Source organism: Mandrillus leucophaeus, unplaced genomic scaffold (assembly GCF_000951045.1).
Source record: "Mandrillus leucophaeus isolate KB7577 unplaced genomic scaffold, Mleu.le_1.0 Scaffold212, whole genome shotgun sequence".
NCBI lineage: Eukaryota > Metazoa > Chordata > Mammalia > Primates > Cercopithecidae > Mandrillus > Mandrillus leucophaeus.
The window spans coordinates 1,033,353-1,048,083 of NW_012102166.1; the positions used below are offsets into that span (position 1 = coordinate 1,033,353).

The following is a 14,731-nucleotide window of genomic DNA, read 5'->3' on the forward strand; positions in this document are numbered from 1 at the left end:
GCCATTGCACTCCAGCCTGGGCAACAAGAGCGAAACTCTGTCTCAAAAAAAAAAAAAAAAAAGAAATATTTTCATTCTTCTGCTCCCGTTTTGGGTGGGGTAAGGGGTGCAGAAGGGTAAAATCTTTACCAGTATCAAAGCTTAGATTTTATAGTACAGATGCAGTAAAGCACTGCAGGCAGCAGGTAACATGCATACTGGGGGTTGGCTAGGTCAGGCCTTTGCTATCCATTTATACATATACACAGAGGGCCCTACTCTGTAGCGTGAACAAACTCTGCATGGATTTGGTATAGGAGAAAATACGTAAAGACAACAATATATTAGCAATAGAACTAAATATCCTAGAGATGGCCACTTACATTCTGGGAGTAGAAAGAAACTTTAGAATTATTAGGACAATGGGCCTTAATGAAAAGTCCAAAATATGAGATACTCAGGGGAGAAGGGTCCAAAATATCAGATACTCAGGGGAGAAGGGATAATGTAGTTTCATTACCTTTAAGCTTAAAATATATTCCAAACTAAGACACAAATACATAGTGGTCGGGCGCAGTGGCTCCTGACTGTAATCCCAGCACTTTGGGAGTTCACTTGAGGCCAGGAGTTTGAGACCAGTCTGATCAACATGGCAAACCCAATCTCTATAAAACTACAAAAATTAGCCAAGCGTAGTGGCACGTGCCTGTAATCCCAGCTACTAGGGATACTGAGGCAGGAGAATCGCTTGAACCCAGGAGGCGGAGGTTGCAGTGAGCCGAGATTGCAGCACTACACTCCAGCCTGGGCGACAGAGCAAGACTCTGTCTTTAAAAAAAAAAAAAAGAGAGAGAGAGAGAGATAAATACACAGTAAAGCTAAGACAAGATAGGTTAACAAAAAATGTGTAATACACCAAACATACAGAAGATAAACTGGGCAGTACTGCACAGGTATATGAAAACCTATGAATGATTGGATTCAGATGGATAGCATGATAAAAAAAAAAGTTTGTATCTTAAATCCTTAGGTCCTCTTAGAAGAACTATAGACTTTGGATCAGATTTATTTTATTAATAAGATCCAAATATACAGTTTTTACTTATAATAATACATACATATATATATAAAAATATATTCACCCCAAAGAAGCTATTTAGAAATTACTAGAAATAGAAAATTAGTAAAGTTTTACAGTAAAAGAAAGTCAGCCCAGAGGGTACATAAAGGAAAAGGACAACTGATATCAGAAGAGCAGAGCAAAGGGAGGGAACAGAAAATGTCACAAGCACCGTTTATAAGGTTTCTGTCAATAAGAAAATGGTTAACACATTTTAGAAAGACTTGAAATCATCAGAAACAGTTAAAATAAAAACTGGTGCTTAAAAGTTTCAGTTACTTCATCACCTCATTCACTGACACTGCCAGGTAAATGAGGCATAGACCATTACAATCTGTCCACATAAAACTATTCCTAACAAAAAACTTCACACTAAAAAAATCCATATACAATATTTCTTTCAATGCAGCTTCTTGACAGTTCTATTCAGCCAGCAGCCTTCATTATTCAATTAATACAAACCATATTTCATGCTGCTCCAGTTGGTGGCATCATTATCAAATTTACTAAAAATAATTAACAGGAACATCCTACTTAAGAAACCCATCAACCGGGCATTGTGGCTCACGCCTGTAATCCCAGCACTTTGGGAGGCTGCGGTGGGCAGATCACCTAAGGTTGGGGGTTTGAGACCAGCCTGACCAACGTGGAGAAACCCCATCTCTACCAAAAACACAAAATCAACCGGGCATGGTGACGGGTGTCTATAATCCCAGCTACTCAGGAGGCTGAGGCAGGAGAATCGCTTGAACCCGGGATGCGGAAGTTGCAGTCAGCCAAGACTGCGCCACTGCACTCCAGCTTGGGCGACAGGAACGAAACTCCATCTCAAAAAAAAAGAAAAAAGAAACCCACTGACTGATGTTGGTTATTAAGGTAAAAAAGTTCAGGAAGAATTGTTTTTATCAAGTGAAGACTCATCTTCTTGCTCAAATCAGGCTAATCCAAGGAGATGGCCTCTCTCCAGCCAAACACGTGCCCGCTGTGGACTCCCGCAGAGACACCGCCCGCCTGTTCCACTCTTTAGATAAAACGACTGCTATAGTCGGTTATTAGGATGATCACTATTTTGTTGACAGATTCCAACGCATGCTCAGAACTAAACTGAAATCTCGTATATTAAAGACTTTCACTCTTAACAGTTAAAGTGAAAAAAACTCCTACAGGAACTGGACCTCGTTATGGCATTTCCAGTGCAGAGGCAAGGGATGAACGGCAGGGCTGACCCCGCCAGTCCCCTGGTAATCAATGCTGGGTGTACCACTAACATTGCCTCGCATTCTCTGAACAAACCAATAAAGCAAAAGTGATTCCCACTTTATGGATAGCGAAGACTCAGAATGTGACTTGTCCAAGGCCACAGAGTAAACAGATGAGCTCAGATTCAAACCTTGGTAAATATGAGCTTGACAGCCAGTGCTCTGTCTACCGTAATATGTGACACTCTCTAAAGTTAGCAAAATCACGTTTATTATACCCACACTGTAATCCACATACTTGCAGGCAATTAATAAACTCAGAGTGGAAGATTAAACCATCTGAAAATAAACATCAAAAATGTATCGCTAATTCTTGGCAATTCTTGTAGCTAAGCAATCACCAAAATATTTAATAACTCAAAAGATGTTTTATCATCAAACATAAGAATTAACTCCCTGGGAGGAAAGGAACAAAATTCTCAGAATTTTTTTTTTTTTTTTTTTAGTAACAGGGTATTTGTTTCCAAAATAAACATCTCAAGACACGAAACAGTGTGGGAAAGAATCATTCCCTGCGTGGTGGACATTTCCCCACTGCATCACACTCAGTGCTAAGTACTCGCTGGCTTCGCACAGCACATAATGGTGCTTGGGGAAAATGCATCTGCTCTTGACACTGACACACTCGAAGGATTTCCTACCCAGTGATGAGCAAAATTTTCCTCTCTACCAGCCAGCAAGCTCAGCACTCCAACACATGGCTTATAAGGATACTTGTATTAAAACCTTTGCCCAAAAAGGACAAAGCTGGCACAGGACCACAACCTGATGTAACTACATTCCACCAACTAGGAGCAATTTGTGAACGGCAAAAATGTAGCATAGACAATAATGGTATGACAATGCATCATCAAAAGGGGAAAAATATAGATTAAGATGGAGCGAAATGAGTAGATTCTCTCTTTGATATCTACATGTAAGTAACAAAAAAGTGGCCATGGCAATGTACTTCAATCAAGTCAACCATCCCTCCAGAGAACTAACGCTTTGACACTTTGGAAAGCTTTCATTCCTCACTGGAACTCTACCTCTATACAGATTTCACTCTGTCAAAAATGACCATTGCAAAGCAAAATCAGTCAGGATTCACTTAGGACTTACGAATTAGTAAGACTATGGAAAAAAACAAACAAAAAAACCAGTCTTGTTTTTTCCTTTGACAAGTTAATTCATTAGGATTAAGACGTTTTGTTCTCGGCCGGGCGCGGTGGTTCACGCCTGTAATCCCAGCACTTTGGGAGGCCGAGGCGGGCGGATCACAAGGTCAGGAGATCGAGACCATCCTGGCTAACACCTTACTAAAAATACAAAAAAAAAAAAAATTAGCCAGGCGAGGTGGCAGGCGCCTGTAGTCCCAGTTACTCGGGAGGCTGAGGCAGGAGAATAGCGTGAACTTGGGAGGCAGAGCTTTCTGTCAGCCGAGATCGTGCCACTGCACTCCAGCCTGGGCGACAGAGCGAGATTCCGTCTCAAAAAAAAAAAGAGAAAAAGATGTTTTGTTCTCAAGTCTATCATTTCTATATTCTTCCAACTACTAACAATGCATTCAAAACATAGCTACAATTTCAAATAACTTTGCTAGAACACAATGAAACTTTATCAATTTATCATAATAGAGGTCTAGCCTGTTAAAGTGAACACCCCGAATCTAAGAATATGTTTAAACATTTACGGTTTTGCTACTATCCTCATGTCTGTGGTAGGATACAAAGGCAAAACCTTCCTAGCACAATTCCTGGAGCAAGTGACCCACTGAACAAGCAAACACACAAGTGCTTACAGGTAAAAGGTGCTTCTTCACACAAAGTACCGCCTTTGCAGCCTTTCCTCCCGGGGCCCTGTTGGCACTGTGAACGGCCAAACCAACAAGGCGCAGGGAACAGCTCTTGAGTGCTTCCTCTGACCCAGTGATCAAATTCTGAATCATGCACCCTGTGAGTACAGACTAGAGAAGCCTTTGAGAATTGTGGGAACAAGGTGAGAAAGTCTTCAAAAATGACTTGGATAAAAATAAAACTGCCTGCAGGGAAAAATATAAAATACACTTCTTCCTACCTCTTTGGATTCCTTTGTGTAACAAGCTCCAGCCACTCTTGTCCACCATGTCCACGTCAGCTTTGTGACTAACCAGCGTGGTGGCAATACTCTCCAGCCGTCGTGAAAGGGCTAGATCTAATGCCAGATCTCCATTATGATCCGCTTCGTTCAGCTTCCCAGGGAGCTACACGAACACGTTTGTGAATTAGCGCCCAGTGGGTAGAGAATACGACCTATTTTCATTTCTCCCACCTTGACCCTTAAATATCATTGCTTATACAAATGTCAAATTTAAGTACTTCAACACTGCTTACTCCCCAAATTCAACTGCATTCAAAAACTTCTATCAGGCTTCCTCAGGGTACACGTTTTCAGGGAGTACTGTATTAATGGGAACCACATAGCAAACATAAACAATGTGGGAGATGATGTAAGGGCCACCAGGAAAATGTGGACAGAGGTCTGTGGGGCACAAGTGCCAGGCAGAGGTTCCAAGAGCTTTATAGTGAACAGCTAATGCTTCCATGAAAGGCGGTGGCGTGCTTATCTCATTTTTCCCAGCAGTTTAATGTCTCCCCATACACTGGACACCCAGGATAAAACGTACTTCGTTCCCATCTGTCAAGAGCCATTACCTTTCTTTCAAGGTCATGTGATGGGCAGAATTATAGCCCCCCAAAGATGGACATGTCCGAATCCCCAGAACCTGTAAACATGTCACATTACACGGCAAAAGGCGCTTTGAGGGTATGATTAAGGACCTTGCAATGAAGAGAGTATCCCAGATTATCCAGGAGGCCCGATCTATCTAACCACAGAGAGCCCAATCTATCTAACCACACACATTCTTCAAAGTGAAAAAGGGAACCAGAAGAACAAGTCAGAGAGATGTGACATGAGAAGTACCTGACCCACCACTGCTGGCTTTTAAGACAAAAGCCGGGGGCTATGAGCTAAGGGCTATGAGCTAAGGAATGTGTGGCGGGCTCTAAAAGGTGGGAATGGCCCTCAGTTGACGGCCGGCAAGAAAAATGGGGACCTCGATCCTGTAAGTGCAAGAATCTGAATTTTGCCAAAACCCCAAATGAGTAGGAAATGGATTCTCCTCTTGAGTCTCTGGAAAGAAGCACAGCCTGCTGACACCTTGATTTTGGGCCAGTGATTCCTGTCCTGGACTTCCAACCTACAAAACTCTTAGGCAATACATTTGTGTTGTTTTAAGCCATTAAGTTTATGGTAATTTATTATAGCAGCAAAAGTAAACTAATACAGATTTTGGCACCTGGAAGTTAAGAAGCATTAAAAAAACAAAAACAAAAAAAAAACACTACCTAAAAGCATATAAGAGGTTTTTAAATTAGGCAATGGGCTAAGGCTGGAAGAATTTTGAGAAACATGTTAGAAAAAGCTCAGATAGCCCTGAACAAACCATTCAGTAGAAATCCGTATATTAAAGACTGTGCCAGTGACGGGTCGGAAGAAGTGAGCAGCAGCCTGGAGAAAGACAAGCGCATTAGAGTTTCGGGAAATGAAGAATGGAAAAGGTGGCTACAGTACCTGGGAATCCATTTCAATCAGATAAAGGAAGACCACGTCTTCTCTCTCCACTTTGATAGCTTTATGTAACGGGTACTCCGTCTTGGATTTGATCATTTTGTATAACAACTGAGCACTCATGCTACTGAAATCCTCCTTTCTCAGGTCATCCTGACAATTCACAACATAGTAAAAAGCAGAACAGATACAAAGTGATAAACACAACTACCATTTAGTACGCCCTTAAAACGCGTCAGTCAGGCCCTACTTGAAGGGCCTAACCTTTCCTGACTCATTTACTTCAAAACCCAACGAGGTAAGAACTTGATCATCCCCATTTTACAGAAGAAAAAAGTAAGGCATAAAGAGATTAGATAACTTGCTCTAGTTCAGACAGTCCTTAAATGGCTGGGGAACCAGAAGGCTGACGTTCTGAGCCTCACTCTTTCCCCTGGCACTACTGTGCCTCCCAGTGAGGTGGCAAAGCCAAGCCACGCGTACCTCTAACAGGAATGCACCCCGAGGGAGCCTCACGTGAGAGCAGGGAGTCCTCTTCCCACCCCCCGAAAGATGGCAGTTAGAAAATCAATTCAATCAACTCCAACTTCCACAAGCAAGTCACTCTGCTGAGTCACAGCTCGTCCCTATTATTGCAGATCTCTATATTTCTATATATTTTAACAGAAAGGTTACCAACTCGGTTTCAATTCCTTAAAATCCAGCTCTTCTAGCCACCTTTTCTGAAACTCTAACGCTTTTCCTACAATGTTGTTGAACACCAAACAATTCGCAGAAACTAATTTGTAAAAGGTAGCACCAGCCCTAATTTTTTAAAACTGCAAACAACAACAAAAAAATGTGAACCACTGGCTGGGTGCGGTGGCTCACACCTATAATCCCAGCACTTCGGGAGGCCGAGGTGGGCGGATCACCTGAGGTTCGGAGTTTGAGACTAGCCTCACCAACATGGAGAAACCCCGTCTCTACTAAAAATACAAAAATTAGCCGGGTGTGGTGGCGCATGCCTGTAATCCCAGCTACTCAGGAGGCCGAGGCAGGAGAATTGCTTGAACCTGGGAGGCGGAGGTTGCGGTGAGCTGAGATTGTGCCATTGCACTCCAGCCTGGGCAACAAGAGCGAAACTCATCTCAAAAAAAAAAAATAAATAAAAATAAAAAATGTAAACACTGTTCTTTATGATGAAACAACCTAAGAAAGGGAAATCTAAATTTAAAGATGCTCTCCACCTGATGAGAACAAGGGCAAGCTCGGACACCGTGCTGCTGAAACTGTAGGGCCTGCTGGCCACGGAGCCACACCCTAGTCCTGCAGCTCATCAGCCGCTTCCACAGATGGAGGGCGAAGGCAGGCGATGCTTTCAAGCCTGTTTCTGGACCTGAGCTATCTTTTTCGCGGGGGCAGGAGACGGAGTCTTGCTCTGTCACCCAGGCTGGAGTGCAGTGGCACGATCTCGGCTCATTGCAACCTCCGCCTCCCAGGTTTATACGATTCTCCTGCCACAGCCTCCTGAGTAGCTAGGACTATAGGCACGCACCACTGAGCCCGGCTAATTTTTGCATTTTTAGTAGAGGTGGGGTTTTACCATGTTGGCCAGGCTGGTCTCGAACTCCTGACCTCAAGTGGTCTGCCCACCTCGGCCTCCCAAAGTGCTGGGATTGCAGGCGTGAGCCACCGCGCCCGGCCAGACCTGAGCCATCTTTTGTCCTTCTGCTCTGAAATCACAGAACTATCAGAATTTGAGTTGAAAAGAGTCTCACAGATCATCTAATCAAACGATTTATTCTTCAATTGTGTAACAAGAGAAAACTAGCTGCCAGAGAGGTCACTTTCCATGGAACTAGGTCCCAAACCACGGTCTCTTGACTGCCAGCTAGAGAGCTCCGTCGACACCCTCACCCTCTCACTCACCCAATGACTTGCAATAATTTCTGCACAGTAGTTCATCAGCGTGCTGGCATTCAGCTCCTCCGCCGTCTGGTAGAAGCGAATACAGTTCCTGACATTCACTAGAGACATAACACCCTTCTCACACCTGGAAGAGAGTATGCATGACGAGCAGTATTACTGGACAAACATGTTCACAAACGAACAAACCAAAGCGATCGTCTGTGTACTGGCTGGCTACGTCCTATTAATAACACTATGGGGTAAGGGTAAGCAAAGTAGTTATGAATAAAGTACAGTTGGTCTCCCATATTTAAAAAGTACTAGAATTTCATTATAATATTTCACTGCTCAGTTCTGGTCAGAATAAAAATAATATGCAAATAAACTTATTAAGCATAATACCCCAACTGCCTTAACAGTACACACATGACACTCGCTGATCACATAGGCAGGTAACTGTCGAATCAAGCACAAAATGGATCAACCTCTGTCCTTCAAAGAAAATTTAATTGTATGGAACACTGCTTTAGTTCCCACTAGCACAACTGTATTATACAAACAGTGCGGCTTAGAAATAGTTTCAAATACGAGGTTCTATGCCTCAATAATTAACACCTCCTTAAAAGCTCTCCCTGCTGGGTGCAGTGGCTCACACCTGTAATCCCAGCACTTTGGGAGGCCGAGGTGGGCACATCACCTGAGGTCCGGAGTTCGAGACCAGCCTGACCAACGTAGAGAAACCCCGTCTCTACTAAAAACACAAAATTAGCCGGGCGTGGTGGTGCATGTCTATAATCCCAGTTACTCGGGAGGCCGAGGCAGGAGAAGAGCTTGAATCCGGGAGGCGGAAGTTGCAGTGAGCTGAGATCGCGCCATTGCACTCCAGCCTGGGCAACAAGAGCAAAACTCTTGTCAAAAAAAAAAAAAAAAAGAAAGCTCTCCCATAAGATGTATGTGTATGCTATGTGAATTGTAACTCAATATAGCTGTATTTTAAAAGTCCACCTAGGATCACCTGAGGTTAGGAGTTCAAGACCAGCCTGACCAACAAGGTGAAACCCCGTCTCTACTAAAAATACAAAAATTAGCTGGGTGTGGTGGCAGGCACCTGTAGTCCCAGCTACTTGGGAGGCTGAGACAGGAGAACTGCTTGAACCCAGGAGGCGGAGATTGCAGTGAGCCGAGATTGCGCCATTGTACTCCAGCCTGGGTGATGGAGCGAGACCCCCTAAAAAACAAACAAACAAAAAAAAAAACCACCCATCTAAAATATCTATAATGTTTAGGAAAAAAAATAGCCAAATCCGCCAGGCATGGTGGCTCACGCCTATAATCCTAGCACTTTGAGAGGCCGAGGCAAGCAGATTGCCTGAGCTCAGGAGTTCCAGATCAGCCTGGGCAACATGGCGAAACCCCGTCTCTACTAAAAATACAAAAACAAATTAGCTGGGCGTGGTGACACGCACCTGTAGTCCTAGATACTCGGGAGGCTGAGACACAAGAATTGCTTGAACCTGGGAGGCAGAGGTTGCAGTGAGCTGAGACGGTGCCACTGCATTCAAGCCTGGGTGACAGAGCAAGACTCGCCTCAAAAAAAAAAAAAAAATTAGAAAAAATAGCCAAATCATAGTACACCCCCCACACCAAAAAAATCAGATTTCTACTATAACAACAAAACCACAGTACACCAAAATAGAGAAAAACTGGCTACAATGGATGTCCTCATAAAGCCAAGTAATAACAAAAACAAGACTCTTTCAGAATCATTAATAAGGAAACATGGCCAGGTGCAGAGGCTCACACCTGTAATCCCAGGACTCTGGGAGGCCAAGGCAGGAGGATTACTTGTGGCCACGAGTTAAGACCAGCCTGGGCAACATAGCAAGATCCTGTCTCTACCAAAACAATTGAGATATTAGCCAGGCATGGTAGCGTGTCCCTGTAGTCCCAGATACTCAGGAGGCTGAAGTGAGAGCCCAGGAGTTCAAGGCTACAGTGAGCCGTGATCACACCACTATACGCCTGCCTGGATGACAGACAGAGACCTTGTCTGAAAGAAAAAAAAGAACATCAACTACATCATAGAAGAGAGAGCTGAAGGCAGGCAAATAGTCTCTGGTAGCAAAAGCAGGACCACATCGTAGTCTGGAAGATGCAGCATTGGAAAGACCACACTTCCTCTATGCCGTAATTCCTGGAAGCCTTAGGGAGTCTCCCATGAAACCAGGTCTATGAGGAAAAGAAGGCCAGGGCACAGTCCTTCACCTCCCCTGCCAACACAGCTCCCTCCAAATCAGGTTCACCTCCAAGGGCAGCCGCAGAGGACTAGTATGGTTTCACGAGATTTCCTGACATTCACCACTGTTTTCCCTGCCAGCAGCCTCCACCAAAACTCTTTCTAATCACAAAGGCAGAATGCGGTGGACAGAGCAAAATAAACAATGAGGTAAAAAAGACCTGAGTAGAGACACATGGAACTTTAGGGGCCAAATGACTTGAGCTCTCTGTGCCCCCGTCTCCTCCTCTGTAAAATAAAGATGTTACTCTACTTCAGATGTTTGAGGAATACTTGTGTGTTTGCCAAGATGGAGGAGAACTGGTTACACTCAACACAGCTGGAGGCATGTAGTAAATATGCTCGCAAGTTTGAGGTCCCTCCCCTAGCCCCTCTCGTCTCTAAAGCCTGAAATTCCTTTACTAAGGAAAAAGCACAAAAGGAAATCACATAATTTTAATAACCCACATTAGTGGATTTCAGTACTGTTAACCATAACTAGCTAGCAGGTAGTTCCCAATGGTAACAGATGAGCTTTAGGTAACAGATGTAGAAAAAGACCATGGGAATGGGTGATGGCGGAAGGAAGGTCATGAGAAAGACCTGGGCAGAACGCAGACCACACCTTTTTTTTTTTTTTTGAGATGCAGTCGCGCTTTGTCACCAGGCTGGAGTGCAGTGGTGTGATCTCAGCTCACTGCAAGCTCCGCCTCCCGGGTTCAAGCGATTCTCCTGCCTCAGCCTCCCGAGTAGCTGGGACTACAGGCACGTGCCGCCACACCCAGCTGATTTTTGTATTTTTTTTTTTTTTAGTAGAGACAGGGTTTCTCTATGTTAGCCAGGATGGTTTCAATCTCCTGATTTTGTGATCCACCTGCTTCGGCCTCCCAAAGTGCTGGGATTACAGACGTGAGCCACCGCGCCCCATCTTAGAACACCCTTTCTAAACCTCACGAAGGACAGGCTAGGAGCAAGAACACAATCTTGGCGTCATTTCTCTATTTAGCAGTAAATGCAAGCACCTGCTTTACACTAAGACCTGTCAAAGCTTTGGGGTTTTTTGTTGTTGTTGCTGGTGTTTTATGAGGCAGAAGTTTGCCCTGTCGCCCAGGCTGGAGTGCAGGGGCGTGATCTTGGTTCACTGCAATCTCTGCCTCCTGGTTTCAAGCTATTCTCCTGCCTCAGCCTCGCCTCCAGAGTAGCTTGGATTACAGGCGCCCACCACCACACCCGGCTAATTTTTGTATTTTTAGTAGGGACAGGGTTTCACCGCGGCCAGGCTGGGTGCTTTGTTTTTAATTAACATTACTGACTTGGTGTAAGGAAGCATCTCTCCCAGGGCACTTTAAAAATCATGTTGTTACATTATCTAAGTAAGTTACATTAGTAAGTTATAATAATAAACAAAAATGTAAGTTACGTACAACAGCATTATATTGCCTTTTTTTTTGAGACGGAGTCTCACTCTGTCGCCCAGGTTGCTGTGCAGTGGCGCGATCTCGGCTCACTGCAAGCTCCGCCTCCCGGGTTCATGCCATTCTCCCACCTCAGCCTCCCATGTAGCTGGGACTACAGGCGCCCGCCACCACGCCCAGCTAATTTTTTGTATTTTTAATAGAGACAGGATTTCACCGTGTTAGCCAGGATGGTCTCAATCTCCTGACCTCGTGATCCACTCGCCTCGGCCTCCCAAAGTGCTGGGATTACAGGCATGAGCCACCGCGCCCCGCCAACAGCATTATATTTCTAAGCCTCAGTTTTCTGTACCATCGGTTTCTCCAAACCTGCAGCACACCACAGCAATGCCTGACAAAGTCACTCTAACCTCAGCCATGAAATCAGAGCATCCCAGGAGAAAAAAATCTCTTTTCAGATAGCTTTTACCATTTTTACAACTAACATCAATCAGCCTTCCTAACATCCTAACACCAGGCAGCCTAATACACAGGAAGATCTCAGGGAGTAAATGACGCACATTTGTAAAGCACTTTACAAAGCACTTTTACAGACAAATGCTGAGAACCTGAAAATTCCATGTTCCTCCTTTTTAACTGTCAAATGACATTGTGCCAAGGGACTCAGATATGTTTCATGAAGGCAGATCTTTTATTAAAGCTGGCAGACATTTCACTGTCACCAATTCTAGGATCTCCAGAGTGCCATTTGCCATTTGGATAGATTATAAATAGTAACTGACATGATTTACGCAACCAAAGAACATGTCATCTTATTTAGAAATTTAGATTCTTGCTTCCTATATTCTCTTTGAAAACAGCAAGACAGACAAACTTTCACCCGAAGGGAATTTTTTAATTATTATTTTTAACTTTAGAGTACAGAAAGGATACAGATATAGAAAAAAAAAAAAAAAAAACTTTTTTTTTTTGAGATGGAGTTGCACTCTTGTAGCCCAGGCTGGAGTGCAGTGGCGTGGTCCAGGCTCACCACAACCTCTGCCTCCTGGGTTCAAGCGATTCTCCTACCTCAGCCTCCTGAGTAGCTGGGATTACAGCTGCCCGCCACAATGCCTGGCTAATGTTTTTGTATTTTTAGTAGAGACAGGGTTTCACCATGTTGGCAACTTTTAAAGTACACAATCAAGCATATATTTAAACGTCCCACAAACTCCTGTCTAGTTTTCATATCACTCTTGAGTGGATGTGGGAAAAAGAAAAATTATTGAAAAGAAAAATGACAGAAGAAGAACAATGATTTAGTTACAAATGACGTTTTTCTTTATATCATTTTGTATTTTCCAAATATCATACACTGAACATGTATTATACTTTTGTAAGCAGAAAAAAATTAACTCATTTTTTTAGTATACATTAATTCTCTCTTTAAAAAAATTAGCTGGGCACGGTGGCTCATGCCTGTAATCCCAGCACTTTGGGAGGCTGAGGTGGGCAGATCACCTGAGGTCAGGAGTTTGAGGCCAGCCTGGCCAACATGGCAAAACCTCATCTCTACTAAAAATATAAAAATTAGCCGGGTGTGGTGGCAGATGCCTGTAACCCCAGCTACTCAGGAGGCTGAGGCAGGATAACTGCTTGAATCGGGAGGTGGAGGTTGCAGTGAGCCGAGATTGTGCCACTGCACTTCCAGCCTGGGCGACAAGAGCGAAACTGCCTCAAAAAACAAACAATTAAAACAGCCTGGTGCAGTGGCTCACGCCTGGAATCCCAGCACTTTGGGAGGCCGAGGCAGAAGGATCACTTGAGGTCAGGAGTTCAACTGGCCAACATGGTGACACCTTGTCTCCGATAAAACCACAAAATTAGCTGGGTGTGGTGGCACATGCCTGTAATCCCAGCTACTTGGGAGGCTGAGGCAGGAGAATCGCTTGAACCTGGAGGCGGAAGTTGCAACGAGCCGAGACTGCACCACTGCACTCCAGCCTAGGTGACAGTGAGACTCTGCCTAAAAAACAAAACAAAACAAACAGAAAATTAAGAGTATTTTCTTCAGTGTGCCCTCTATGGTTAAAAAAAAAAAAGAAAGAAAGAAGTATTTTCCTGATTAATTCTTACTATAAACTCTATCATCAAATTAGTGCCAGCATTCCAAAACCACCGAGATCTCCACATTACAAAAAGAGCAACGCCTGCTCACGACGAGCCGCACCTGTCACCCGTCACCCGTTACCCGTCACCAGCACCCTTTCATTCACTATCTCAAGCATGTAATTCCTTCCAGGGACAGCAGGGGGCACTCTGTGACCCTTTAAAAGCCAACACTTGACTCCACTCCTGGTGTCTTCCACTCCAGCTCTTAAGAAAGCCATGACAGATAATAACTCAATACTCACATCCAACAATACAAAATTAAGCATCTGGTAATGTTGACAGTTATGAAGCCTACTCAGTCAATAAACAACAAACAGTTTAATTAAAGAATCCATTACACAGATTACAATTATCTAAACTACTCCAACCCCAGGACATTTTATCAAAGCAATTTAATTTACATAAGCAAGTTTGACAAGGTCAACAGGAGAAAGTTCAGGAAGTCTGGAAAAAACATAAAGACATAAATCATACTCAATCTAATTAAAATCCGTCTCATTTCACTCTCACCAGGACTCCTCACCCAAACAAATTAACAAACAAATGAAAGAGTTAACTGAATGGCCTCAGTAACAAATCAGCTCCGCTCATAACCTCATGCTCTATGCGCCTATAGACTGTGGACCTGCTTTTGTTTTTTAATTATCGACTTTAGATATGAAAACGCACTCAAACCCACATCAGTAATAGACAGGAGTAAGCCGTCCACTGATTTCATGTGGGGAACAGTGAGCCCTCCCGGGAAAACACCAGCCCATGATGAAAACAGCACGCAGCTCTAGGCAGCAGAGTCTCTCTGGGGAAAACACAGCCACAGGTGGAGTGCCTCCTGATGACTGAAACCATCCCTTCGCTCACCTACGAGAAAAGCCATTCCTTTATGCAACCAAGGGAACACAAAAGATCACTAAATGCTGTAAAAAGACACTCCATCGGCCGGGCGCGGTGGCCCAAGCCTGTAATGCCAGCACTTTGGGAGGCCGAGGCGGGTGGATCACGAGGTCAGGAGATCGAGACCATCCTGGCTAACATGGTGAAACCCTGTCTCTAC

General features: G+C 44.0%; 1 protein-coding gene across 2 annotated transcripts in view; it reads right to left on the reverse strand.

Moving 5' to 3' along the window:
- The window catches only part of ANKFY1 (ankyrin repeat and FYVE domain containing 1), a 116,057-nt gene that overhangs the window by 46,806 nt on the left and 54,520 nt on the right, over positions 1–14,731 (reverse strand). For both annotated transcript variants that reach the window (XM_011980415.1, XM_011980416.1), the window contains exons 4-6: positions 7,861–7,984; positions 5,953–6,102; positions 4,414–4,579 (exon numbers count right to left, since the gene is read on the reverse strand). In XM_011980415.1, coding sequence (XP_011835805.1) covers positions 4,414–4,579; positions 5,953–6,102; positions 7,861–7,984 — 440 coding nt within the window. The remainder of the gene's footprint in view (positions 1–4,413; positions 4,580–5,952; positions 6,103–7,860; positions 7,985–14,731) is intronic.